This window comes from Cebus imitator, unplaced genomic scaffold, assembly GCF_001604975.1.
Source record: "Cebus imitator isolate Cc_AM_T3 unplaced genomic scaffold, Cebus_imitator-1.0 Scaffold338, whole genome shotgun sequence".
NCBI lineage: Eukaryota > Metazoa > Chordata > Mammalia > Primates > Cebidae > Cebus > Cebus imitator.
Window position 1 is genome coordinate 1,929,266 of NW_016107653.1, and position 25,138 is coordinate 1,954,403.

At 58.1% G+C, this 25,138-nt stretch overlaps 1 protein-coding gene across 5 annotated transcripts in view; it reads right to left on the reverse strand.

Moving 5' to 3' along the window:
- Positions 1–2,932: 2,932 nt before the first annotated feature.
- BRF1 (BRF1 RNA polymerase III transcription initiation factor subunit) overlaps positions 2,933–25,138 on the reverse strand; it is a 65,887-nt gene continuing 43,681 nt past the window's right edge. For all 5 annotated transcript variants that reach the window (XM_017505434.2, XM_017505435.2, XM_017505440.2 and 2 more), the window contains 13 exons: positions 23,446–23,595; positions 22,247–22,340; positions 20,339–20,465; positions 19,935–19,974; positions 19,753–19,845; positions 15,666–15,932; positions 13,865–13,926; positions 13,073–13,154; positions 12,922–12,977; positions 11,458–11,714; positions 5,716–5,767; positions 4,749–4,920; positions 2,933–4,268 (listed from right to left, as the gene is read on the reverse strand). In XM_017505434.2, coding sequence (XP_017360923.1) covers positions 4,231–4,268; positions 4,749–4,920; positions 5,716–5,767; positions 11,458–11,714; positions 12,922–12,977; positions 13,073–13,154; positions 13,865–13,926; positions 15,666–15,932; positions 19,753–19,845; positions 19,935–19,974; positions 20,339–20,465; positions 22,247–22,340; positions 23,446–23,595 — 1,490 coding nt within the window. In that variant the 3' untranslated portion in view covers positions 2,933–4,230. The remainder of the gene's footprint in view (positions 4,269–4,748; positions 4,921–5,715; positions 5,768–11,457; positions 11,715–12,921; positions 12,978–13,072; positions 13,155–13,864; positions 13,927–15,665; positions 15,933–19,752; positions 19,846–19,934; positions 19,975–20,338; positions 20,466–22,246; positions 22,341–23,445; positions 23,596–25,138) is intronic.

A 25,138-nucleotide genomic window follows, 5' to 3' on the forward strand; every position in this document is an offset into this window, starting at 1 on the left:
CAGTGGGACCACTCCCCAAGACACCAGAGGGAGAGAAGCTGCCCAGGCCAGTAGCTGGAGGCGCCAGGCCCCAGGTAAAACATCAGCCAGCCTCCATGTGGACATGCTGCCACGGCTGGGGCCACTGCCTCTGCAGTCCCGACTCCCCTGCCACCCTTGAGGCCCTGCCTCTGCTCTTGGCAGCTCTGGGAAGATGCTCACCTGCCTCAAATACTCAGCCTGGGCAGGCAGCTCAGGCCAGTGGGGAGGGGAGTGTCTGGCTCATCCACCATGCTGGGAGCAGCAGCTGGGCTGGACCTGCCCCCAGCGTCACTCCAAGCCACAAGGTCAGACTCGAGGTGCCCACCCAGCATGAGGCAGCCAGCTGCAGAGGGGTGCTGGTCACACTCGCTCACCTCTTCCCCCACTCCTCAGCACAAGATAGAGCTGCTGGGTCACCCACTGTCAGCAGGGTTGGGCACAGGGGATCCATTCTGGCATTCAGTCTCCTGCAAAGCACCTCCGCTCAGCAAGGCCTAGAGATGACCAGTGCCCCTGCAGGGACTCAAGGAAGCCAAGGTCAGGGACACAGATGCCCAGCCTGTCCCCCCAACACGGTCAGGCCACGGGCACGTGGGCAGGCATGGGCAGCCCCTCTACTTGGGGCACAGGAGTTGTGGGGTGTGACCCAGCTTGTTCTCTGGGTCAGGGAGTGAGGTCACTGGGCAGACCTCCCAAGGGAGTTGGCGAGGAGGTGAAGGGTCAGACTTCATGCCCGACTTTCCAACTCTGTGGCTGCAGGGGATCCCCCCCGGGGGCCCTTTCCACCCCAGCTCCATGGGCTGCACAGGAGGAGCCATCCAGGCACCAAACAGCTGGACCAAAATGATGGCACTCAGGGCCGAGCCTTGGGCCTGACCCCACCCTGAGCCCACAAGCCCACCCCTTCGCTCTATGGAGCTGTGCAGACCACCACTTCCCCCGGGCACCCCCAAAGGTGGACACACGATCTGACAAAGCCCTGGAGCCCCAGGGTCACGGCACCCAATTGACTACTCTCTAGTCCTGTTTGGCCCGTAACCTGGTATCCACAGGGTGGTGGCGGCGGCCACTGAACACCAGGTCCCTACACCAGCTGCTAAGAGCCTCCTCGGACAGCCCCTCTGAGCAGGCAGCAGGAGGCAGCAGTGGCCACTCAGGGCTGGGGTGTGCCCACCTGGCAGGCCCAGCCTGGAAGGCAGTGTTCAGGGGGACAGCTGGCAAGCTGAGCTGAGCCGGGCTCCCCCTTCCCTGAGGCTGCAGCGTGGTCTGGCCGTAGCAATGGAGAAGCCGCCCCAGGTGTTGCTGGGCAGACTGGCAGGCCCTGAGCAGCTGCAAGCTCATAGCTGGCCATGCACCGCTCCCAGCCTGCCATCCTCTGGGCTGGGAGATGTGGTCCCCAAGCTACCTACAGGACAGAGGGGTACAGACCCGAATGCACTGCCTGGGCTCTCAAGTCACAGCAGAGAAGGCCTGAACACAGGGCTCAGGTCAGCACCCAAAGGCGCCCGGGTACTGTGGCTGTCCACTCCTGGGCCACAGCCCCTCAGCCACCCAACTGTCTGTGTGGTACTGGTCCCCACGGCTCCGGGACCCAGATGATGCGTTCCTCACCTCACCCTCTGTGGAGTCTTCTCCCCACCAGCCCCGAGATGTCCCACCTCCCTTCCAGCCACTGTGGGGATTGACTCTGGCACACTGGTCACCACCTAGCCCCTCGGCCCCGTAGCCGAGCCGTCCCCTCCAGTGCCCAGCCCGAGCCCCACCCCACTCGCACTTCCCAGTGTGATAACCCCTCCCCCTTCGATCCCCAAAGCTTGGACAGCCACTGCCTCCCAGGCCTCTCCCCCTGGCCCTCACCTCCCACCCACCTCTCCACCCCTCCCTCTCCCAGCCCCAGGTAGGCCTTTCAGCCAATATCCTAAACCACCTGTATGCCAAGCCACTTTTGCAAACGCAGCCTGGAAATCCTTTCTTTCCCAGCCTCCCAAGTGGAGGTGCTCAGCCAGGGCCGTCTGTCCTGAAAAACCCCCCTCTTAACACCCAACTGCCCCTAAAGCAGCTCTCCCTGGGAAGGGGGTTCATTCCTTCCTGCGGAGCTGTGGCCTTCCTGTGCCTGGGGCCCCAAGCCTGGCAAACACCACCCCCCAGCACCCAGGCCAAGGGCTGGATCCTGCACACAGAGCACTGCCCACCTCGCCTGTGCCCCTCAGCCGCATATCTGGTCTCCCCAAATAGGATCCAGTAGCAGGTTTCACCCACCCCCAATCTACCCTCTTCCAACAAAACCCCCACTCCATGCCCCCTGGCTGTCATCTCTGGCCTGGCCCAGTAGCATCTGCCAGGCTGGGAGCCCCTCCAGCTGGTCCTCAGGACTCCTCTATCAGCACCCTCTCCAAGCCCCCCAACCCTGCGGCCCCACGGCCCACCTGCACCTCCCTCAGGGCCTGTGGGTGGTGGCTGTGTCCCCCAGGCCCACCCACCCTGTCCCAGTGCAGCTTCCTGTCACCACAGCCTCAGTGACGCCCCTGTGGGCTGGTCCTGCAGTTTCCCCTTCTTCACAGCACTCGCCACCCAGTGCCACACTACGCTGGGGGTCCACGCAGGGACTTGTCCACCCAGTCCCCCGTGGCACACCCATGTCCAGCCCACATCCAGCCCAGGCCGATACACACCCACTTACAGCTGCGGCAGTCAGGGTGACCTACAGACCCCGCACCCCTCACTCAAGGCAGCCTCTGGGCCTCAGGAGTAATATCCACGCCAAGCCGGGTGGCCAACAGCACCAGCTCTTGACCTGAGACACAGGTTGGGCTGCAAAGCGCTGGCTCCAGCCTGGTGCTACGTGGCCTGCTATACCCGACCAGACGGCTAGACACAGAATGCAACATGGAATCAGACAGCCCTCAGACGATTTCTGTCAAGTCATAACAGAGTTTTCTGCTTTACTAAATCTATTCTTCCCCTGAGCCTTCAACACACTCTGGCAGGAACCAGGCTGACTGCTGAGCTCTGGGCAGGGGCAGGGGGGTCTGGCCTGCTGAAGGCAGGATATACAGCCCATTCCATGTGGAGCCTGAGGCCCCCTGGGGGTCAGTGCAGCACAGCTCTGCCTCAAGGCCACCCTCTCCTAGGGGCGCAGGGTGAAGCCTCCTCCTCAGCCACATTCAGGGCAGCCATGCCAGAGCTGAGACCTCCTATGGGTGGTACTGGGGCCTTTACATGAGGAGGCCTGGCACTGGGAGGCTCTCGGGCCTCCGCTTGCCCTTTCTCCTGGATGGGGGGGACCTGATCCAGCTCTGACAGGGAACGACACTGCTTTCTGGGCAGCTCTGGCTCTGTCCACAGGGCACCCCCAGCACCAGGACACTATGCAGGCTGTGCCCACACCACCTGCAGAGCTATGCACTGGGCGGCCGGGGCGCCGGTCTCAGCTGTGGAGCACTCAGCTCACCTGCTGGCAGCCACGGGGCTCCCAGGCACACAACTCAGGTGGACCTGGAGCAGGGTCTGACCCCCTTGTCTGTCCGCCATAGTGCTCTGGGCGGTGCAGGCCGTAGGGAGGGGAGGGGGCCTGGAGGAGGCAGGGTGGGGGTGTCTGTCTCGGAGGAGGCAGGGATCTGATGCAGGGCCACAGCTGGAGGCAAAGGACCTTCAGACAACGTGGCCGGGGAGAGATGCCGCCTCTCAAGTGCTAAACCTTCAGCTCCCACTGCCATGCTAGACACAGCAGGGCTCCAGCTTCCTCTCTGGCAGAGGGTGCTGGCGCAGAGTGCTGCTCGGGAGGGGACAGTGTGGAGGGTGGGCTTGGGGCTCTAGAGCTGGTCCTGAGTTGCAGGGTCAGCACACGCAGCCCTCCACACGCACCTGGACCAGCGGTGGGGCTGCCCTGACTCTCTGTTTCCTTACAGTAGCAACGCCACAGTGCCAGCCTTCGAGGATCCTTGGAGTCGAGGGCAGGCAGGAGGACCCAGCTCTGGGCACACCCGGCCCTCAGGTGAACAGACGCACGGAGACACTTGGTCGGGTTTCCCTTGCCGGAGAGAAACACAATCCCAATGGAGAGGTCCACGTGGGACGAGGGCCACCGGGCAGGCGCCACCTGTCACCAGGAGTCTCGGCACTAGAGGCTGCCTGCTGCGGCCCTGGAGGTCGGCCTGAGGCGGAGACCCGAGAGGCCCCCCAGGACGCTGCCTGCCTGGAGGCTGTGCTTCAGTAGCCGTCGTCCTCGTCGACGTCACAGCCATAGTCTGCAGAAGAGCGCAGTCATGAAGCCAAGGGTCTCTTAAGGGCCAGGATCCCAGCCCCGCCCCCACCCACCTTGGCCCCCGTGCCCTGCCAGTGCCATCTTGGGCTCCTCTCTGCCTCCCGGGACTGGCACCCAGAGCAGGGCCTCGCTCCTCATGGAGGGCACCTGAGAACAGCATGGGCCCCCTCGGCCTCCCTGCCTAGGCGTGCAGGTCCGTGGCCATGTGTGCAACCCAAGAACCCCATGCTGCTGGCTGCCGGCCCTCATGGCAGGTACCTGACCGTCCCTAACCTCTCTGACCCTGGCTGGTTCCAACTTCACAACTTACATGACCAATTTACAGTGTCTTAGCTCAAATTTCTTTCCAGAGAGAAACAGAAATTCCATCTAAAGCTAACAGGCCCAAGTTCAGGAATGCTGAAGGGCAGCAGCCGATGCCTTGGCTTTCCTGGAACCCTCCCTGCCTTCGGGCCACACGCACCATTGCCGCCCATCATCTGCAGGGCGCTGACGCACAGTTCCCCGTCCTCCTCGTCGGGTTCCTCCTCCTCAGCCTCCTCATCGGCATGGTATGACACAGGCCCGCTCTCCACCAGGACCGCCTGGGGCCTGGCAGGCTCAGCTCCGAGGGCGGGGGAGCTCGGGAGCAGACCCTAGAAAGAAGCGGGACTCTGACAAACGAAGAGCGGGGCTGCCCTCCCTGGCCCCTGGAGGGAGGACTTCTGCTCAGCAGGCCCCTCATAACCCCAAGGGCGGGCCAGGGCACTCAGCCACTCCTGCCACTTGAGCGGGTCCCAGGGTTGGCCAGGGCTCCCAGGCCCACTGGCCACTTCCGGCCTCCTGGGGGCTGCACCATGAGCTGTGCCAGCATCAAGACCCCACCCTCAGGCCTCTGTCAACCCCTCCTCCTGTACCCCTGGAGCCCCACGCCAGTGCTTGGGGAGACACCTTTCCAGACGACTGCAGGCCAGTGTCCTCAGCCTTAGCATCCGGGGGCGGGACCCCAGAACACAGCACTCCAGAAAGGCTGCTGCTCCAGCCCCGCCCCACTGCCCAGCCCCGGCCACCGGCCGGCACCTTCAGGTACACTGGGACCCTCCCTGCTGCTCCCTGGTTTCCTGGGCTACACCAGGCTCTGACAATAAGTGATAGCCCAGGCAAAAAAAACCCTGAGCCCTGGAGGGCCAGGTCCTGTGACCTGGCAGCGCCTGCTTCCCACACACAGGCTCCCTGCAGGCACCAGGCCCACCCTTGGCCAAGGGCTGAGCAGCAGGCACACAACGGTCCCCACCTCCCTCAGGCCCCGATTCTCTGTCCATGCCAGGCCAGTGTGGGGCAGCAGGGGTAGGTGCTGTCCCTGGGCTCACAGACTGAGCATCTAGGCCCAGGAAGGAACGGGTGGCTGCCTCCTGAGGTCCCCCTGCCTCTGGCTACGTGGGACAACGCACCTCTCCGGTGGCTGCCTTCTTTGCTGGCTGCGTAGACACCAGAGGCCTCAACCTGCAAAAGGAAGCGCAGCGCATTGGCCTCAGCCCCGGCTCCCGGCATGCCCATCCCACTGGCTCACTCTTGTCCGTCTTGACTCTCCCGCATTAACTGACCTTCTCTTGTTCCCTCTGGAAGTCTGGGTCTGTGTCAGCCTCTGTGTGCTTCATCAGTACTCACTGCACAGCAGCACAGCACCGACCCACTCATTCTCAGCGGGGGCACACTTGATGCAGACACAGATGCCGCAGACACCACCCTGGCCTACCTCCTTCCAACAGTGCATGAGCCCGCAAGGAGCCGCCCTGGTGCCCCACCTCACCCAGGGAGGGGGGAGGATGAAGGGGGCACTATAAGACCCAAGTCTGCTCCCCCAACCCCACCAGGCCCAGGGCGCTCCCTACTTCTGCTGACAATACCCTGCACAGGCCCCTCGCCAGCCTGCCACATACAAAGGCCAAAGGTGCCTTCCACATGCCAGTCTTCTTGGAGACTGCTGGAGCCCCCAGGGAGACAGGACCCCACGGGAGAGAACGCAGGCATCTCTCCCAACTCCTGGCATGGCCACACAGGGCTGTGGCGTGGGCAATGAGAGGCCTCAGGGCCTGTGGGGAGAACGCAGAGTGGGCAGAGCCCTTCCCTCCAGGCACAGCTGTGTGGGAACGTGGTAGGGGGCCTGAGGCCTGGCCCTGCCTGGCTGTGATTTGTCAGATGAACCCTCGGGACACTGGGAATGGTCCCCGTGACAGGTGGACATTCGCAGAGCACCTAGCAATGGATCTCTGTGCAGGGTGAAGCTGACAGCAGGTGTGGGCCGGGCTGAGGCCCCAGGCTCCTCATGAGGCTCCCCAGAAGCCTCAGCTGCTCCACTCCTTCCCACAGTCTGCAGGCAGCGGGAGCCTGAGTGCCCCCCCTTGGTGGTGCTGCATCCTCAGGCTGCTCCGCCCTCCCTGCCCCCACCCCAGGCCCACCGTGCAGTGGAGCTGGGGCCTCTGGGGATGGAGGCCGGCCCTGTAGCAGAGCTTCTCAGCAGGCTGATCTTGAGGAGTCACCCCGCCATGGTCTCTCCCACCACAGCAGGCTCAGCGATTGGGTCGCAGGCCTGATCTTGGCGCAGGGGACTAAGCCACCAGGAGACTCATGCTCTGGAAGGTCAAGCCAGCAGGCCCTGTTGAGGATGCCCTGAGACTCTGCCAGCCCAAGGAGAGAACCTTTTTTTTTTTTTTAATTTTTCAGATGGTGTCTCGCTCCGTCGCCAGGCTGGAGTGCAGTATCACAATCTCAGCTCACTGCAACTGTCCAGAAAAGGCAGTTTCTTTGGCTTCAGCAGACGGTGCCTTGGACAGAGAGGAGCAGATGCTGGCGGGCAGGAACATGGGGCCACAGGGAGAGCAGTGCTATCGGGGGGTGGGCTTCCTGTAGGGACACACTCTCCCTCCCCCACCTGGCAGTGAGGACACGCCAAGATTGAAGCCATACGGTCCTGCAGCACTGACCCCAGATTCTGACAGACAAGTCCAGCTTTTCTGGAACCAGGAGGCAGCTGTGCCAGGCCTCACCCTGGGGGCCACAGAACTCTCTACTCCTGCAAAGCCTGGCTAGAGAAAGTGTGCATGATGTTCAGGGGGCTGAAACTGAAAGGGTTCCTGGGGCCTGGGGGCCGGCTGGGGGCCTGCCTCAGGGGCTTCCCTTCCACACTCGAGGGTCTGAGAGCGCCTGGAGAACAAGCTCCCACCTGGCATCACCTCGGCCACAGCCTTGGCCTGTAGGGGAGTCCCCAGCCAGGGGCATGAGGATGTGGGTTACTGCCCCCCATCATTCACACACCCCCGCCACTGTGCTCAGGCTGCTGCCTCTCACAGCTGCACCGCACGTGCTGACCCCGCTCAGCTGAAGCCTGGCTGCAGCCCAGCCTGGGGGGACCCTGGAGCCCGTAAGCAGGCAGGAGGGTGGCTCATCTACTGGGTTCCCTTTTGTCCCCCTTCCAGAGATGGGCGCTGAGGCCCAAGACCCACACTGGCCCCTCTGCCTGTCCCGCAGCCAAAGGGAATGGGGGTACAGCTCAGGCTGGCCGCCTGCAGCGAGGAGGGGCCGTCACTGCTGGGCCACCCAAAGCAGCACCGCTGCTGCTGAGAGCCACTGTGGTCGCTGGGCTGAGGTGACACCTCCTCAGCTGAGCCCCTCCTAGGTGGTTCCTCCCCACCTCCCTCCCCAGGTCAGAGCTTCAGCCGCTTTCCAAGAGGTCCAAGTCCCTTTTTCCTCACCTGAGTGTGGGTGAAAAGCTGGCCCCACGGGCTGCAAAGGCAACCGGGACCTGCCCTTCTGTCCCCAGGCAGCCCCCTTCTCTCCCCTGCCCAACTGCAACTGCCAGAGCTGCCCAGGCCCGGGTGAGGGTGACGGTGCAGTGAGTCGGGGTATCCCCAGCCCTGAGATCTTCATGCTTCTTTCTCAGAATACTAAACATTCAGGAATCAGATCACGACCACTTGGGGTGGGAGATCGATGGGTTTCTAACACAGAGAGCAGTGCACAAACACACAGATGTGTGTGTACACACTGCACACATACAGATACACAGACGCACACACTGTGTGCACAGAGTCACAGACACGCACACATACTGCATACACTCAAGACTTAAGACACACACACATGCCCCATGCACACAGAGAAACAAACATGCACTGTGTATACAGAGACATGAATGCACGCAAGTGTACGCACAGACACGCACACACTGCAGACCTACAGGCACACATGCATTGCATGTACACACGTGCACACACTGCCTGCACAGAGACACACACAGGCATGCACACCTGCGTTTCACACAAAAACTTACATAGACACACACGCACACGCACTGTGTGCAGACACACAGATACATGCACACACTGCATGTCGACATAGGTACACATGCACACACACATGCACTGAGTGCACCAATGCACAAATGCACTGTGCACACATGCACTGCACACACAGATGCGCACAAACACTGCCTGCATACAGATGCAGGCACACACGCACACACTGCATGCATACGGACAGGCACACATGCACTGCATGCATACAGACACAGGCACACGTGCACTGTATGCATACAGACAGGCACACGCACACCCTACATGCATACAGACAGGCACACACGCACACTGCATGCATACAGACACAGGCACACATGCACTGCATACAGGCACAAGTGCATTGCATGTATACAGACAGGCACACATACACACTACATGCATACAGACACAGGCACACACACACACTGCATGCATACAGAAAGACACACATGAATACAGACATGCACTACATGCATACAGACACAGGCGCATGCGCACTGCATGCATACAGACAGGCGCACACAAACTACATGCATACAGACAGGTGCACACACACTGCATGCATACAGACACAGGCACACACACACTGCATGCATACACAGACATACACACACTGTATGTATAGACAGGCTCAGGCACGCACACACACACACACGCTGCACGCATACACAGGCACACACACACACACTACACGCATACAGACACAGGCACACACACTGCACGCATATAAACACAGGCACACACACACCGCACGCATACAGACACAGACACAGGCACAAGCGCACCGCACGCATACAGGCACAGGCACACGCGCACCGCACGCATACTGGCACAGGCACATGCGCACCGCACGCATACAGGCACAGGTACACGCGCACCGCACGCATACAGACAGGCACACACGCACTGCACGCATATAGACAGGCACACGTGCACTGCACGCAGACAGGCACACGTGCACTGCACGCATACAAACAGGCACACACACACACTGCACGCATACAGACAGGCACACATGCACTGCATGCATACAGACAGGCACACACACACTGCACACATACAGACACAGACACACATGCACTGCATGCATAGACACAGGCACACACAGTGCATGCATACACAGGCGCACACAAACTACATGCATACATGCATACACAGGCGCACACAAACTACATGCATACAGACACAGGCACACACACACAGTGCATGCATACACAGGCACATATGCACTGCATGCATACAGACAGGCACACATGCACTGCACACAGACAGGCACACACACACTGCACGCCTACAGACAGGCACACACACACTGCATGCATACAGACACAGACACACACACACTGCATGTATAGACAGGCACAGGCACACACACACACACACAGCATGCATACTGACACAGGCACACACACTGCATGCATACAGAAACACACATGTATTGCATGCATACAGACACAGGCACGTATGCACGCAGAGACACAGACACACAAAAGCACACCCAGACACTGTCTGGGCCAGCTGGTCAGGTGTGACAGACGGGAATATGACCCTGTAACCAGGCACCAGAATCACCCACACCAGGACAGGACAACCCCAGCGCTAAGAGAGGCTGGCTGGGCAGGCAGAGGACACTGAGACTCAGGCCTCAGATCCAACCTGAGTGCTGGCGTACAGGGGAACCGAGCCACCAGGCCTGCCCCAACTTCACCTCTGCCCCACTGACCTCCTACACATGCCAGGAACTGGGCTAGGAACACACCCCCAGAGGGCCACCGTGTGGCTGATGTGGAGGAGACAGCCCACGTGGCCCTCCTGACGGGATGAGATGCCAGCTAAGAAGCAGCAGCCAGCAAGGTCAGGCTCCCTCACGGAGCAGCACCTGGGCGCCCCGGGGCGGGGGCAGGGGCAAGGGCAGGGCCACAACACAGCTGACTCTCACTGGGGATGGAGTGGCTGGCCTCAAAGCTCAAAAGGCCAAGGAGAAACTGCCACAAACAACAGGAGGCCCTGATGGGCTGCAGAGGTTTGGCACCGCCCCATGCGTGGAAGCAGCTGGAAACAGCTCAAGAGATTCCAAGGAGAAGCAGCAGGACCAGCAGACACTCTTGGCCCAGAGCCAAGCCCTGGGGCTGGACCCAGGAGCTAAGCTGCCAACCCCATCTCCACTGCCAGGGAAACACACGGACCAGCCAAGGTGTGGTGAGCACCTAAGACGCAGCCGGTAAGCCCAGACGCTCATGGCCTCGTCAGGAGAGCCTGCAGCCGCCACCCAGTGGCAAGCCAAGCACAGAGGGCAGGCTCCTCCCAGGGCCACTTGTGGCCAAGCCACCCCACGGTGGCCCTGCATGGAGCTGCGGAGACCTGTGACTCTGCACGCTGAGGCCAGCATATCCCCACCTTTGACCATCCCTCAGCCCATGTTCTCCACCCACATCCTCCCTCCTCAGCAGTGGGCTACTGTCACCCACCACCTCGACAGAGATGGCAGTGCAGCCAGGGCACACAGAGCAGGCACAGGGCAGCGGGGCTAGGGCTCCTCCAGGAACCCAGGCTGGAGAAGGGGCCAACCCCACTGTGAATGTCCCATCTCATCCTTGGGACAAAACACAGCCTGGCCTGCAGGACCCCTCTGACAGCTGGCGCCACCACTTGGATCACAGCCCGCCAAGCCAAGGAGAGACGAGATCATCAATGTGCCCAAGGCTGGCCCACCAGTCCCCAGCATGCAGGTGGCACATGCCACTCCAGGCACTTCTGTGGCCCCAGCTGGCCCCCAGCAGCTCCAGGACCCAAAGCCTCTGCTCTCTGCCTACCTTCAGCTCCTGCCCTGACACCCAGCCACTCAGGACAAGACGGTACCTTTTCCCCGTACTGGTCACAGGGTCAGCTGCACTTGTGCTGGCCGGCGTCCTCCTCCGTGACAGCTTCCTGGCGCTGCCGCTGTGCTCGGGCCGTGCATCCTCCCTTTGCGGGCTGCCCCCGCCGGCGCTGCTGAGGCCCCGCAGCACGCTGTAGTTGATCTTGCTGGAGATCTTCTTCTGCTCCAGCATCTTCTCAATGGCTTCTCTGGCGGTACTAGCCTGAATTGGCTCCCGTCGCTTGCAAGACTTCTTGGGCTTGATGAAAACACAGAAGAATGACTCCAGTGAGTCCCCACCCCCGTGCTCAAACATCAGGTGCTCCATGTCAGGCCAGGAGTGCAGGCAGGGGAGGCCTGGCTCAAGGCCTCAGAAGGGCTGCTTCTGCTTCCTCCTCCCAGCATGTGGGCCAGCCTCGCACTCTCTGGGCATGCCCATGTCAAACTGTGCCCTCCCAGGTGAGTGGTGCATCTGGGCTGGCACTGGGGCTGGCACGGGTGCTGGCAGAGCCTCCAGAAGGCAACAGCAGCAAACCTGCCACAGGTGCAGCCCTCAGGGCCCTGCCACACCTGGGTCCCACACAGCACGGCTGGGCCATGTACACACAGGAGGCGACGTGCTGCTGCGCTATGATGTGTGGGCCATGGCAGAGCTATTACCCAGTGAAGACAGACAATCCATCCCATCACTGCTGCCCAGGTCAAAGGCCCCAGCTGCCCAAAGATCCTGGATCTCATTCTAGGAGCTGGAACCACAGACCACTTCAGAGCAATTAGCCAGCACCACCCCTGCTGCCCCCCCTCCACGTGGCCCAGCACAGCCTGGGATGTGCTGCTGGGTGGGCGGAGACCCTGAGCTCCTAAGTCCCTGATCACAAACTCCCCGGGTCCTCCCAACTAGGCAGGCCCCATATCTGCCCTCCCCACCATCTACAGCTTGGTCCAAAGGACACTGTCTCGCAGGCAGGGGCCTGGCTCCCTGTTTTCTCCTTCGCTCACTCACTCAACCACTGCTGACTGCACAAGGCCGAAGTCACACTCAAACCATGGAGCAAGCAGCTGGGCCAAGTCACCGCGACGACCACAGGGCAGGGAGGCACCACATTCGGCCCTTCCCAGGTCATCAGAGGAGCAAGCCTGGGTTACAGAGGCAGGGCTCAAGCCCAGGGACCCCGGTGACCTGCTCCGAGTCTCAGCACGGTCTGCCCCGTCGCTGCGTCTGGAAGCTCACCCCAAGGCTGAGCACATGCCCTCTAGGGTGAAGCCGGCAACTGAGCGCCTATGACCAGCACAGGGCAGAACCCAGTCGTTAGGGGCGTGGGTCTGGGGTCCAGATCGCATGTCTTCCAATAGCCTGCCCTGGGACCTGGCCCCTCCTGTCACACAGGGAAGGGACATCCAAAGACATCTGCCCCCCATAAGCCTGGACACCCTGAGAAGGCCTGGCCAGTGCCACAGGCGCCCACCTTGTGCTCCTTGTAGATGCCGAGCTCCTTCTCTTTGGCTATTCTTGCTTCTTTTTCTAAAAGTTCAGAAAAGGGGCCAGCGTCACTAAGGGCCCACGCCCCAGGCCTGGGGACCTCGTGTCCTGTGTCAGGGCGGGCGGGTGGTGCTTACCCCTCTGCTCCCGCAGGTACTCAGCATTCTCCCTCATCCACAGCTCGGCCTTCACGCGGGCTTCCGACTCGTTCAGGATGTACTGAGCACAGGAAGTGGGGCATGCTAAGGCCGCGCCGGCCAGCAGGAAGTCTTTCCACCATTAGAGGAAGGGGAACCAGGGCCGCCTCTATTTGGTGCAGAGCCCGGGCTGAGGCCTCACCGCTCAGGGTAAGCTGGGGACCCATTGCCCTTTGCCTGTCCCAAGTTCAGCCATGCAGGCCATCTCTGTGAGACCCTCTAGGGCAGCTTGCAAGCCCCGCTGGCACCAGGACCCTGGCCAGCCAGAGTGCAGGCCACAGGTCCCCATGAACGGATGAAGTGAGGGTGTGAGCTGGCCACTCAGGAACAGCGGGGCCAGGCTGAAGGGGCCTGAGGCACCATGTGGCAATGAAATCGGGGAAGATTTCCTGCCTGACAGAGAGCAAATCTGTTGAGATCAACTGCAAAGAGCCAGTACCAATGGCTGGAACCCCTAGGTTCTGGGGGCACACAGCACATATAGAGTCAGAGGGCCGAAGGGCCAGGTGTGAGCCAGAGGCCTGTCAACAGCCTGCCCTGGAGCCCACACTGGGTAAGAGGATCTGGGGGTGCGTCCCAGGAATAGTGGCTAGAAGGCCACTAACCCACTTCACCCAGCAGGGTGGGCACTGGGCAGGGGACGTGGCCAACCCCACCCGTCCACTTGGGGCTCCCTGGGCTGCAGTGCCCTCCCAAGCCATGCCCCTCCTGGGAAGGAGTGCTGCCACTTACCCTGTCAATCTCCAGGTCGTCAATGCCACTGAGGTCCAGCTCGCCATCTCCCGAAGCATCTTCTGGAGGGAAGCGCAGCGTCAGCATTAGCATCACTCGGGGCCAGCTCTGATTATGGGAGCATGGCTGCCACCTGGGCTGGCTCAGGACTGAGTCTGGGCCAAGGGCCTTCTAGAACCCCATCCCCTCCTCTGCACCGGTGGGTCACACCGTTTCCCCACATGGCCACGTCTCTTTAAATGCTTAGCTCAGGACACTGAGTGAAGACAGCAGGTTACTAAACTGAAGCCACAAGGGAAAACCCCAGCATTCCTGTACTTTCTGTAAGAAAGCAACTTTTTAAGATTGGGAGATGCAGGCTCTCTGGCCCCAAAGACCAAGGGAGGGCACAGAAGCTGGGCAGGAAGGAAGGCCAGGCCATGGAGAGAGATGTGGGTCTGTGCGGGGGGAGCCAGCTCCCCATCACTGAGCACATAGGTCTTCGGATAGAAATGACGGAAATGATTCCAAAGTCCAGGCCCGAGGGAGCCTTCCATGATCATGCTCAGGAGACTCCAAAACCTGCCTGTCACCCTGTCTAGCCCCACGCGGTCCAGGCAGCATCTGCACAGCCTGGAACCGGGACAGCCCCTCCTCACCACAGCCCCCTGCCATAGCCGCCTGCTCCTTGCTGCCAACTCAACTCCAGTACCGGGCCAGACTGTCTGGGGTGCCCTCCTGCCACGCTGCTCCATGGCCAAGACCCAAGATGACTTCTCTCAGCACTCACGGGCAGTCCTCAAGGCCCCCACGGCCCTTCCTCAGCTCCAGCCAGAATGGCCCTTTCTGCTCAGCGTCACTGTGCCTCGGGCTGCCCCAGGGCCTGTGCACGTCCCCTCTGCCTGTTGCTCTGTGTGACCCACCCATGTTCCACCAGCACAGCAGCCCCAGCCATCAGGCCAGGTGCACAACCATCTCCACCCCTGGCCCAGGGGTCACTCGATAAACACACACCTGGTGACCCTGCAAGGACTCCTCACACAGAGGCCAGGGCCTGGTGCCCGAAGGGAGGAGGGCCTGAGGGTGAAGCGTCACAGACGCCAGGGCCTGGTGCCCGATGGGAGGTAGGGCCTGATGGTGAAGTGTCACAGAGGCTAGCGCCTGGTGCCAGATGGGAGGCAGGGCCTGATGGTGAAGCGTCACAGAGGCCAGGGCCTGGTGCCCAATGGGAGGCAGGGCTTGAGGGTGAAGCCTTGCAGGAGGGTCCAGACTCTCAGCCAGGGAAACCTGTCCTGGCAGGGATGGGGGACAGGACCCACCTTTCTCCTAGAGCTCCCCAAAAAATGGGCAGGGTGAGGGGAGGCAGGACGGGCATGGTGGCTTGGCATGGGCCCTATGGGGCAGGGCTGCCTCATTATTGCTGTGCCCAAGCTCAGCAAGTGACGCTCCCCTAACCATGTTGGACAAGCAGAGGAGGGGTGGAGCCATGGGTCCATGCCCCGGGGCCCTGTGTGACTCCTGGGTATAACCTGTGGGCTCCATTCTCATTTGGCCCCTGTGGCCTGCAGGCAGTTGCAGTGAGGGTGACGAAACCCACCGCATTCTGGCGTCGGCACACACCCAGTTCTTCACACTAGGACCACTGACGCTCACACGGTCCCACTGGCCATTGGGGGGCTGGTGGTGTCTTCACCTAACCCCACTCCTTGAGAACACCACACCTCCCAATAGAGGATGCAGCACCCAGGTCTCCCCATGAGAGGAACAAGCCAGAAAGCTCTCCCAATGTCCCCAGCACCCCCTACACCACATCAGAACTCACTGGGGTCGCTGTTCTGGGAGGAGATGCATTCGCGGATGGAGTCTGAGATGCCCAGGCTGGCCGCCGTGGGCAGGGGGTCTAGCAGGGACTCTAGGGCCGGGGGTCTGCCGCTCCACTGGGGGCTTCCTGCTGCTTCCGAGCTGCCGGGGGTGGCACCCAGAAGCTCCCGGTACAAGTCCTTGTTCAGGTGGCTGGCTGCAGCCTCCAACTCCTCATCCTCCGTGTCCTCCTCGCCACACAAGCTGGACGCGGTGTCCTCAGCAGAGCCTAGGCATACACAATCCACACACCACCTGTTAACCAGGCAGAGGGCCAGGGCACCCACTTTTGTAACAAGAAACAATGCTGCCAAACTGCCAGGTAACCCGGAGAACGGCTGTCAGTGCACGGTGCCTGGCAGCTGTGTGCAAAAGAACAAGCCTCAGCCCACGCCATGCGCTACACACGGAAGTCAGTTCAAAGCAGATGGCAGACCTGGGGGGAGCTACAAGTACAGACATTTCGGACAAAAACGTAAAAGAAAAAGTTTGTGGCTTGGATAAGGGAAAGGTTTCTAATGGCTCTAAAAGCAGAATCCATAAAACACCGATAAAATAGATTTCCAAAAAATTAAGAACTGCCCTCTGAAAGCCATCGTAAGACAATGAAAAGACAGTGACAGGCTAATCTGCAAATCTCACAACTGATAAAGGACGTAAATCCAGAACAGATGAATAATTCCCAAACTTCACAAGAAAACACAACCCAATTAAAACGTGGGAAAAGACCTGAACAAGACTCCAGCAAAGACGGGTGGTAAACAAACACGTACAAAGACCTTCTTCGGTCCTTGAGGAAATGCAAATGAAACCACCACGAGCTCCTACTTCACAACCATCAGAATGTCTAGCCCTGACAAGACGCCAGGCCATGTCTACCAGACAGAGGAACGCAACACCCCTGCACTTTGACGCAATGGCGCCACCCCTCTGGAGACAACAGAGGGGTATTAGCAAAGACAGGCAGGTGAAGACAGGCAGGGTGTGGGGGCTCACTTGAGCTGGGAGTTCCAGACCAGCCTGGGCAACATAGCAACATCCTGTCTCTACGGAAAAATTTAAAAACTAGCTGGGCATGGTAGTGCCTGACTGCAGTCCCAGCTACTTGGGAGGCTGAGAGGGGAGGACTGCTTGAGCCCAGAAGTTGAGGCTACGGTAACCTACCATCAATCCACTGCACACCAGCCTGGGTGACAGAATAAGACCCTGTCTCAAAAACAACAAAAAAAGACAAACATTTGTTTTCCACATAAGCCAGCAATGTCACCCCAGCAATTTACCGAAAAGGAAATCAACGTCCATACAAGGACTTGCACAAGAGTGTTCAGGAGCACATCAGAAACGACCTCAAACGAGAAACAATCACTAACGAATGCTACTGCTATAAGCCAATGACAATTCCTGACAAACAACTTTGTTTCCATCAAATCACGGTCCCTTTTTGCCTTTAAAAATCCATTTGTGGCTGGGCACAATGGCTCACTCCTGTAATCCCAGCACTTGGGAGGTCAAGGTGTGCAGATCACGGGAGGTCAGGAGCTCAAGACCAACCTGGGCAGCGTGGTAAAATCCCATTTCTACAAAAAATATAAAATTAGCTGGCCTGGTGGGCATGCATGTAGTTCCAGCTACTTGGGAGGCTGAGGCAGAATTGCTTGAACCCTGGGAGCCTAGGCTGCAGTGAGCCAAGATGGCACCACTGCACTCCAGCCTGGGGACAGAGTGAGACTCCATCTCCAAAAAACAAAAAAGTCCATGTGAACTGCTGCTCACCAGAGTGTATACTCAGGTGTGCAGCTGCTGCTCACCAGAGTGTATACTCAGGTGTGCAGCTGCTGCTCACCAGAGTGTATACTCAGGTGTGCAGCTGCTGCTCACCAGAGTGTATACTCAGGTGTGCAGCTGCTGCTCACCAGAGTGTATATTCGGGGAGGGCGATATGATATGTCCTCACCAGCTGCAATCCTCAAGCTTGACCCAAATAAATTACGTAGATTAGTTTTGCCTCAGTTTCTTCCTTTTAGGTTGGCAAGGCTCATCTTAAAACATCCCACTCTAGATTTTTTTATGTATGTAGCAGGGACAGGATCTGGCTCTGTTGCCCAGGCCTGAGTACAGTGTCTCAATCACAGCTCACTGCATGTCAAACTCCTGGGCTCAAGTGATCCTCCTGCCTCAGCCTCCTGAGCAGCTGGGACTACGGGCACGTGCTCCTATGCCCAGCTAATTTTATTTTTTGTAGAGATGAGGTCTCACTATGCTGACCAAGCTGGTCTCTAACTCCACTCAAGCAATCCACCTGTATTGGCCTCTCAAAGTGCTACAATTACAGGCATGAACCACCATGCCTGACCCCACCCTAAGACTTAGATTGCTTTCTTCTGAATGTGTTCCAATACAAAGTTCCTGGCTAGCACTGAGTCCTGGAGGGGTCTCCATGGTGAGGAATGGCTCCTTTGGGGAAAGCACCCGATCCCCAGAGAGCAGACATCAGCGGGTGACCTCTGGACAGAGCAGCCTCTTAGAAGCCCCTCCCTGGGCAAGCGGGTCCTGGCTGCAGGTGCCAGGAGCCTTGGGGGCTGCAGCTGCCACATTCCCCGGACATGCACATTCCCGGGACTGTTGGCTCTGCCCTGAAAGTACCTCTAGAGTTCAACCAGGTTGGGCCAGGCCTTTCACCCTGGGTTCCTGCAACAGCCTCCCCACCTCCTGCCTCTGCTCTCAGTTCCTTTCGTGGCTCCTACCACCCCCAAGTGAAAAAACATAGTACAGAATACAAACCAAAAATAAAATTCTAAGCCCTAAAAACAACCGAACGGACCCCTTCTCTTGGTCAAGGAGATTTCAAACAAACCTGAATAGCTAGTTCAGACCACGATGGGAAGTGGGGCAGGGTCAGAGATGCCTCGATACACTCTCTTATAGCCCTTCCCGTTGGAGTCCAGGCACTGCTGATCAGCATTAACATCAAATCAGAGCTCTGAAGATCGACCAAACAATAGCAATCAGATACCAAACTCCAGCCTGACTCTAGCAAAGCAGCATATGACAGATGGCAGGCCCTCAAATAAATCAAAATATGTTACTCCAGAATATATTTCTTTGACATATTTTAAAATGGCCCTGCAAAGCTATCTTTTGTGGTGGAAACTTATAGTTTATAGAGAATCCCCTTGTCTTTCCAGGTCTTTTTCTGATCCTGAAAAGATTTGCTGAGACTCTAGTACATTTTAAAGGTCTGAATAGGAAACATCTGTCTGAGGGCAGTGGCTCATGCCTATAATCCCAACACTTCGGGAGATCAAGGCAAGTAGATCATCTGAGGCCAGGAGTTCAAAACCAGCCCCACCATCATGGTGAAATCCCATCTCTAAGAAAAAACACAAAAATAAGCTGGATGTGGCGGCGGGTACCTGTAGTCCCAGCTACTTGGGAAGCTGAGGCTTGAAAATCACTTGAACTCAGGAGGCGGGGACTGCAGTGAGCCAAGATCGCGCCACTACACTCCAGTCTAAGCAGGAGAGAGACTCTTACTCCAAAAAGAAAACCTTTTCCATCTATAGCCTCTTAGGGCGGCCACCTACAAGACTTCATCTACATAACAAACACCTTGGTCTCCACAACGCCTGGCCTTAACCCAGACACTTCTTTCTGTTGACTCCAGGTCTTTAGATAACTCTTTCAACCAACTGCCAATCACAAAATCTTTGATTCCACCTGTGGCCGATAAGCCTAGCCCACTACTTCGAGTTGTCCCACCTTTCTGGATCAAACCAATGTATACCTTACAGGAGCTACTGAGGAGAGGGGATGAGGTGGGGACAGCCTGTACAAACAGGTGGTGGGCCACAGCCCAGCGTGGAGCCTGAGCACCTGAGGAGGGAGGAGTGCCATGCAGGAGGCAGCCTCATCCCCCAGGACTGTGCGCATAGATCAGAGGGTCCAGGAAGGGTGACAGGAGGGACAGGGTCAAAGGTCAGCTGGTGGGAAAGGTGCCAGCAAGGGGCAGGCGGATGGATCTTGAGTTCTGAGGCCAGGGCTGGACTCACCGTCTTTCGCCAGGCTGGCCAGGCCCCCCTTGGCCTTTGGTCGGCTGTTTTCCAGTTCAATCTCAATTGCATCCTGGTAACTGGATATTTCACCTGAAGTCGTAAGTCAAAAGCAAAAAGTCTGCACAAAATCAACTTTCCCAACAAAACAGAAGCATTGTATGGGAAGATTGGTTGGTTACCTTCAACCTCCTCCAGTTTTTTTGACAGGACTTGTTCAAGCTGAAAGGGAATGGGGTGACAGGCTTAGTGAAGGGAGGCCCTGGGACACAGCACAGCCTCCCGGGTGCCCCATGGGCCCCACAGGCCACTGGAACTTAGGAGTACGCAGTGGTGGAGGCAGAGCTGTGGGCCTGTGTCCCCCACGGGGAGAGGCGGCACTTCCCAGAGTCTGTGCAAGGTACGTACCGGAGACTCCTCTGGCTGCTCACAGCACTGATGAGCAGCTACGAGGCTTTGGGGTGGCACCAGCTCCACTACCACCCTAGTCGGGGGATACAACTTCCCTCCTAAGCTAGGCCTGACCCAGCTCCAAGATGCAAGGCCTGACAAGCCCAGCACAGCCAGACGGCAAGGCCAGTGCTACCTGCTTCATCCGCAGCTTCCTCTGGCCAGCTGTGTACGAAGGGGGGTCGCACTCCTCCTCCAAGTCAATTTTCATGAACTCATCAATGGTCAGCTGACTGGTGGGGGTGTCTTCAAATTCCGTGAGCCTAAAATGGAGCCAGGCATGTGAAACGGAGCTGGGGACCCTGAAAACAGCTATTTAAAACTGAGCTTCCAGCTGGGCGCAGCTCACACCTGTGACCCCAGCTTTGGGAGCCCAAGGTGGACAGATTGCTTGAGTTCAGGACTTTGAGACCAGCCTAGGCAATATAGTGAGACTCCATCTCTACCAAAAAAAAAAAAAAAAAAAAAAAAAAACAAAAAAAAAAAAAAAAAAAAAAAAAAAAAAAAAAAAATAGCCAGGCATGGTGGTGCATACCTGCAGTCCCAGATACTTGGAAGGCTGAGGTCAGGGAGGATCGCTTGAGCCCAGGAAGTTGAGGCTGTAATGAGCTATGATGGTGCCACTGCCCTCCAGCCTGGGCAGCAAGCAAGACCCTGTCTCAAAAAATATATAAAAAATAAAATAAAAGGCCAGGCACAGTGGCTTATGCCTGTAATACCAGCACTTTGGGAGGCCGAGACGGTAGGATCACCTGAGGTCAGAAGTTCAAGATCAGCCTGGCCAACATGGTGAAACTCCGTCTCTATTAAAAATACAGAAATTAGCCGGGTGTGGTGGTGGGAGCCTGTAATCTCAGGTACTCGGGAGGCTGAGGCAGGAGAATCGCTTGAACCCAGAAGGCAGAGGTTGCAGTGAGCCGAGATGGTGCCATTTCACTCCAGCCTAGACAGCAAGAGCAAAACTCCATCTCAAAGAAAAAAAAAAAAGAATCAAAAACAAGCAAAAATAAAATAAAAACTGCGCTTGCCAGATGGTTCCTCTGTGGGGCCTGGCACTCAGGGCTTGCTCCTTGCCACCCAGGTCCTTTCTAGTGGCTTCTCCATCCCCACCCGATGCTGCCAGACCTCTGGTCCTGGGAGAAAAGCCCACAGGCACTCTCATCACTTCCACAGAGAGACCCCCGATCCTAGGCGGAAGACTCAGAAGGCTTGAAGAGAGGAGGCTGAGCCAGAACCACCACGCCTGGCAGCCAGGCAGGAAGGGGCCCTTCCTGCCGGTGACCCAGGGGACTCAATTCTTACTAACGCCTCTACACATTACACCATCTCCAAAATGTTTAATCAAAGGCTTTTCACAGAATCAAAGGTCAGATATTTAAGGTCAAATACTTCCCAGGTGCTTTTGGAAATTGCCACAGGACATGATCTCAGCTGAAAAACCAAAGCCACGTGTTTAAGATTTGTGATAAAGATCTTGGCAGGTACAGGTCACAGCAACTCTGCTGTCACACTGACCTTGTCAAACTCTATGAAACAGGGCTGCTGTGCAGGCGAGCTGAGGAACCCAGCAACCACCACAGCAAAGCAGGACTGCAAGCCCCCGCCCACACCAGCCTGGCCTGCTCTGCTGCTCATTTACATCGACGCAGGGACTCTTACGGAACTCCGGCTTTTCACTCGCACACGGGTCACCTGGGCTCTCAAAGTCCAGGATGGGCCGCACCAAAAAGGAGACGGACCAGCTTCTGGCATCAAAGACAGCCTTCGGCCTGATTGTGACTCACAGCAACTTGACATATCACCCTCCAACGCAACTTAGAAACACAGGGATCAGAAGGAGGGGATGCCTCTACGGGACAGGGCCAGCCCCAAAAGGACTAGCAGGGAACTCTCTGGAGGGAGGCGAGGCAGCATGTCCAAGCCCGGTGGGACAGGGGCCAGGCTGGGGACAGCAGGTCCCAGGAGACACCGCCTGCTTCGGTAAGAGCCGAGCCGGACTGATGAAGCGTCTGTGTGGTCCCATGCCCTGAATGAGAGCCCCTACCTCTTTCGCAGTGTGGACTCACACACTTTGACCACGCTGATGACCTCTTTCACGGTCCTCCTGAAGTCATGCATTCTGGCCGCAACGAGGAGTGCTAGAAAGCAACGAGACAGGCCTCGTGAAACACCACGCCTGGGAACCAAGGAAGCAGCGCCTCCGCGGAGGCCGGACAATATGCAGACCCTGGTCAGGGAGACGACAACCTGGAAAGATGTGTGCGTGCCAGCACAGTGAGACCCTAGCCTGGCGTGGCTACTCCAGGACAAGGCCCTCTCTACCTTACTGTGGGTGGCGGCTGCATCTACTCCATTTTCAAACACAAGGAAAATTAAAATGAAGCTTTCTAAGAACTTCGCGTAATCTCTCAAAGCAAACAAACAAAGAGGACTTGTGCAGGAAACACAGGTTGTGATGGGAGCTGGGGGTCTGAGGATGCAGAGCCAGGCTGGGCGGAAGAGGGCAAGGCCACCACTGGCAGCTGACACAGGTTCACCAAGGCCACAGCAGGCCCAGAACCTCCAGTGCAAACATGGAGACCAAGTGTGCAGATGGAACTGATCCTCAGGCGGAATTCTGCTGTTAGCAGAGTGCAGGGATGCTGGCACCAGGCCTGCTGAGAGGAGTGGACATTGGGCACAAGGGTGGGGGCTCTGGAGGAGAGTGAGGGCCCAGCCGAGGGTTGGGGTAGTTGACCAGGCCACAGTCACGGCCACATCCATGCACTAGCACCAAGGGCAAAGTGAGAGTTTGAGTGACAGCCGCAACCTGGGGGGCCACAGAGGTCCAACTAGAACAACCGCCCAGCTGGGGCCGGAGGTCAGCCTGACAGTCCTATAGAACCCTCGCAAGCAGCAACCTGGTGTCTCAAGAGAGGCCACACCACTATCCGCATCAGGAGCTGGAACCCCCAAGACCACGGACAGGGATGGCCATGCAGCCACTCCTCAGAAGCAGACAACCTTATCAGGTCAGGGCCCTCAAGGTCCCTTATCCCAGTACACGCAGAGGACAAAAGGGTAGCCAGGAGGTCCTGGGGGGCCGAGGACCCCGTGGGCCAGGCCAGTGTCAGCCACGGGAGGCTGGAGGCAGCTGTCAGTGCTTTGGAAATACATGCCCTAGCCCAACAGCACTCAGGAGTCAGGATGGTGTGATGCCAGAACCCAGACCATCATCCCATGGGCAGGCAGGGGCCACTGTACCTGCTCCGCAGAGGCCCGAGGGGCGCCGGCCTGTGTGCATCCAGTCCCGCTTCATTCTCTGCAGGAGCCTCAGGGCCGTCATGGACACCTCATGGTTCTTCTCCCCGAATTCCAGCAGGTGCGCAAAGCGTGGAATGTACAGGCACGGGTCTGCGGCAGACACAGCACCTCAGGGCCCCCCTCAAGGTGCCACAGCATGTGCACATGCGGCCCACCCAGCCCAGGGGCAGGGAACCTGCACTTGGCTTTCCAGGCACACGGCCCCCTCACAGCCCCCTCCCCGGACAAAGCCTCTCTGACACTCAGCTGGGACAGCCACGGCACTGAACCCAGAAGAGGCCCCGGCCACCTGCCACTGACCACCTGCTGCAGCCATGCAGGGGCACTAGGCAGCGTGCTCCGCTGCATGGCCATCCTGCTCAGAGCACAGAGGGGCTCACACCCAGCAGCCTTCCCTCCAGACCATGCAGACAGCACCACTCCTACAATGGTCCCTGGGACTCTAAAGCAGGACAGGTGTGGCTGGGCACACAAGCCACCGGGCAGCTGGCATCTGCTGACACTCGTGGGTGAGAGGACCCGCTTCCTGCATCTCTACCAGCATGGCTGTGCCCTGGGAGCTGTGTGGGCACACCAAGGCCTGGTGCTGTGCACCTCTGCCAGCATGGCACAGTGCTGCAGGGGATGTACCTGGAGCAGGACAGCCCTGACGCTGTGCAGCCTGAGCCGAGCGACTGCGTGGACCCAAGCAGTGCCCCTACGCCCACCACAAGGCTGTGCTGTGAGCACACGGGGCCTTGCCGTGTCCCACCAGGGCTCAGTGGCTGGTTCATACTCACGGGTGCAGCCCCCTTTCCAGGTGAGCGCGACACAGCATGCAGTATGCCCACAGCCACATGGCCACCATGGACGGGGTGGACTTAGGATTAGTCTAGGCAGTCCAGAGCCACAGCTCTTTTCCACCATTTAAAAAATAATTTTTGGGAAATGGGGATTAGTGAGTACAAACACAGACAGACGACTAGGGCCTAGTGTTTGACACACAACAGGATGGCGCCAGGCAACAATTTCTTGTACATTTAGAATTAACTAAGTCAGTTTAATTGGATTGTCCGTAACATGAAGGACAAATGCTTGAGGTGACAGATGGCCCATTTACCCTGATGTGATTGTTATGCACTGCATGCATGCATCAGAACACCTCATGTGCCCCATAAATATACACACCTGCTATACACCCACAACTAAAGATAAAATATAATTTTTGGTGATTTGGCTGCTAAAACAGATCTTATTGGGAGAAAAAAAAAGATATAACTTAAATTAACATAATTGTTAAGATTTTTAATGATTTCCAATAAGAAACAATCATCGGAGCTGGAAATGTAAAGAATGATAAAAGATATGCTTATAGGCCAGGTGTGGTGGCTTGCGCCTGAAATCCCAGCACTTTGAGAGGCTGAGGCTGATAGATCACCTGAGGTTGGGAGTTCGGGACCAGCCTGACCAACATGGAGAAACCCAACTCTACTAAAAATACAAAATTAGCTGGGTGTGGTGGCACATGTCTGTAATCCCAACTGCTTGGGAGGCTGAAGGAGAATCACTTGAACCCGGGAGGCAGAGGTTGCAGTGAGACGAGATCGTGCCATTGCACTCCAGCCTGCATGAGACCAAAACTTTACCTTAAAAA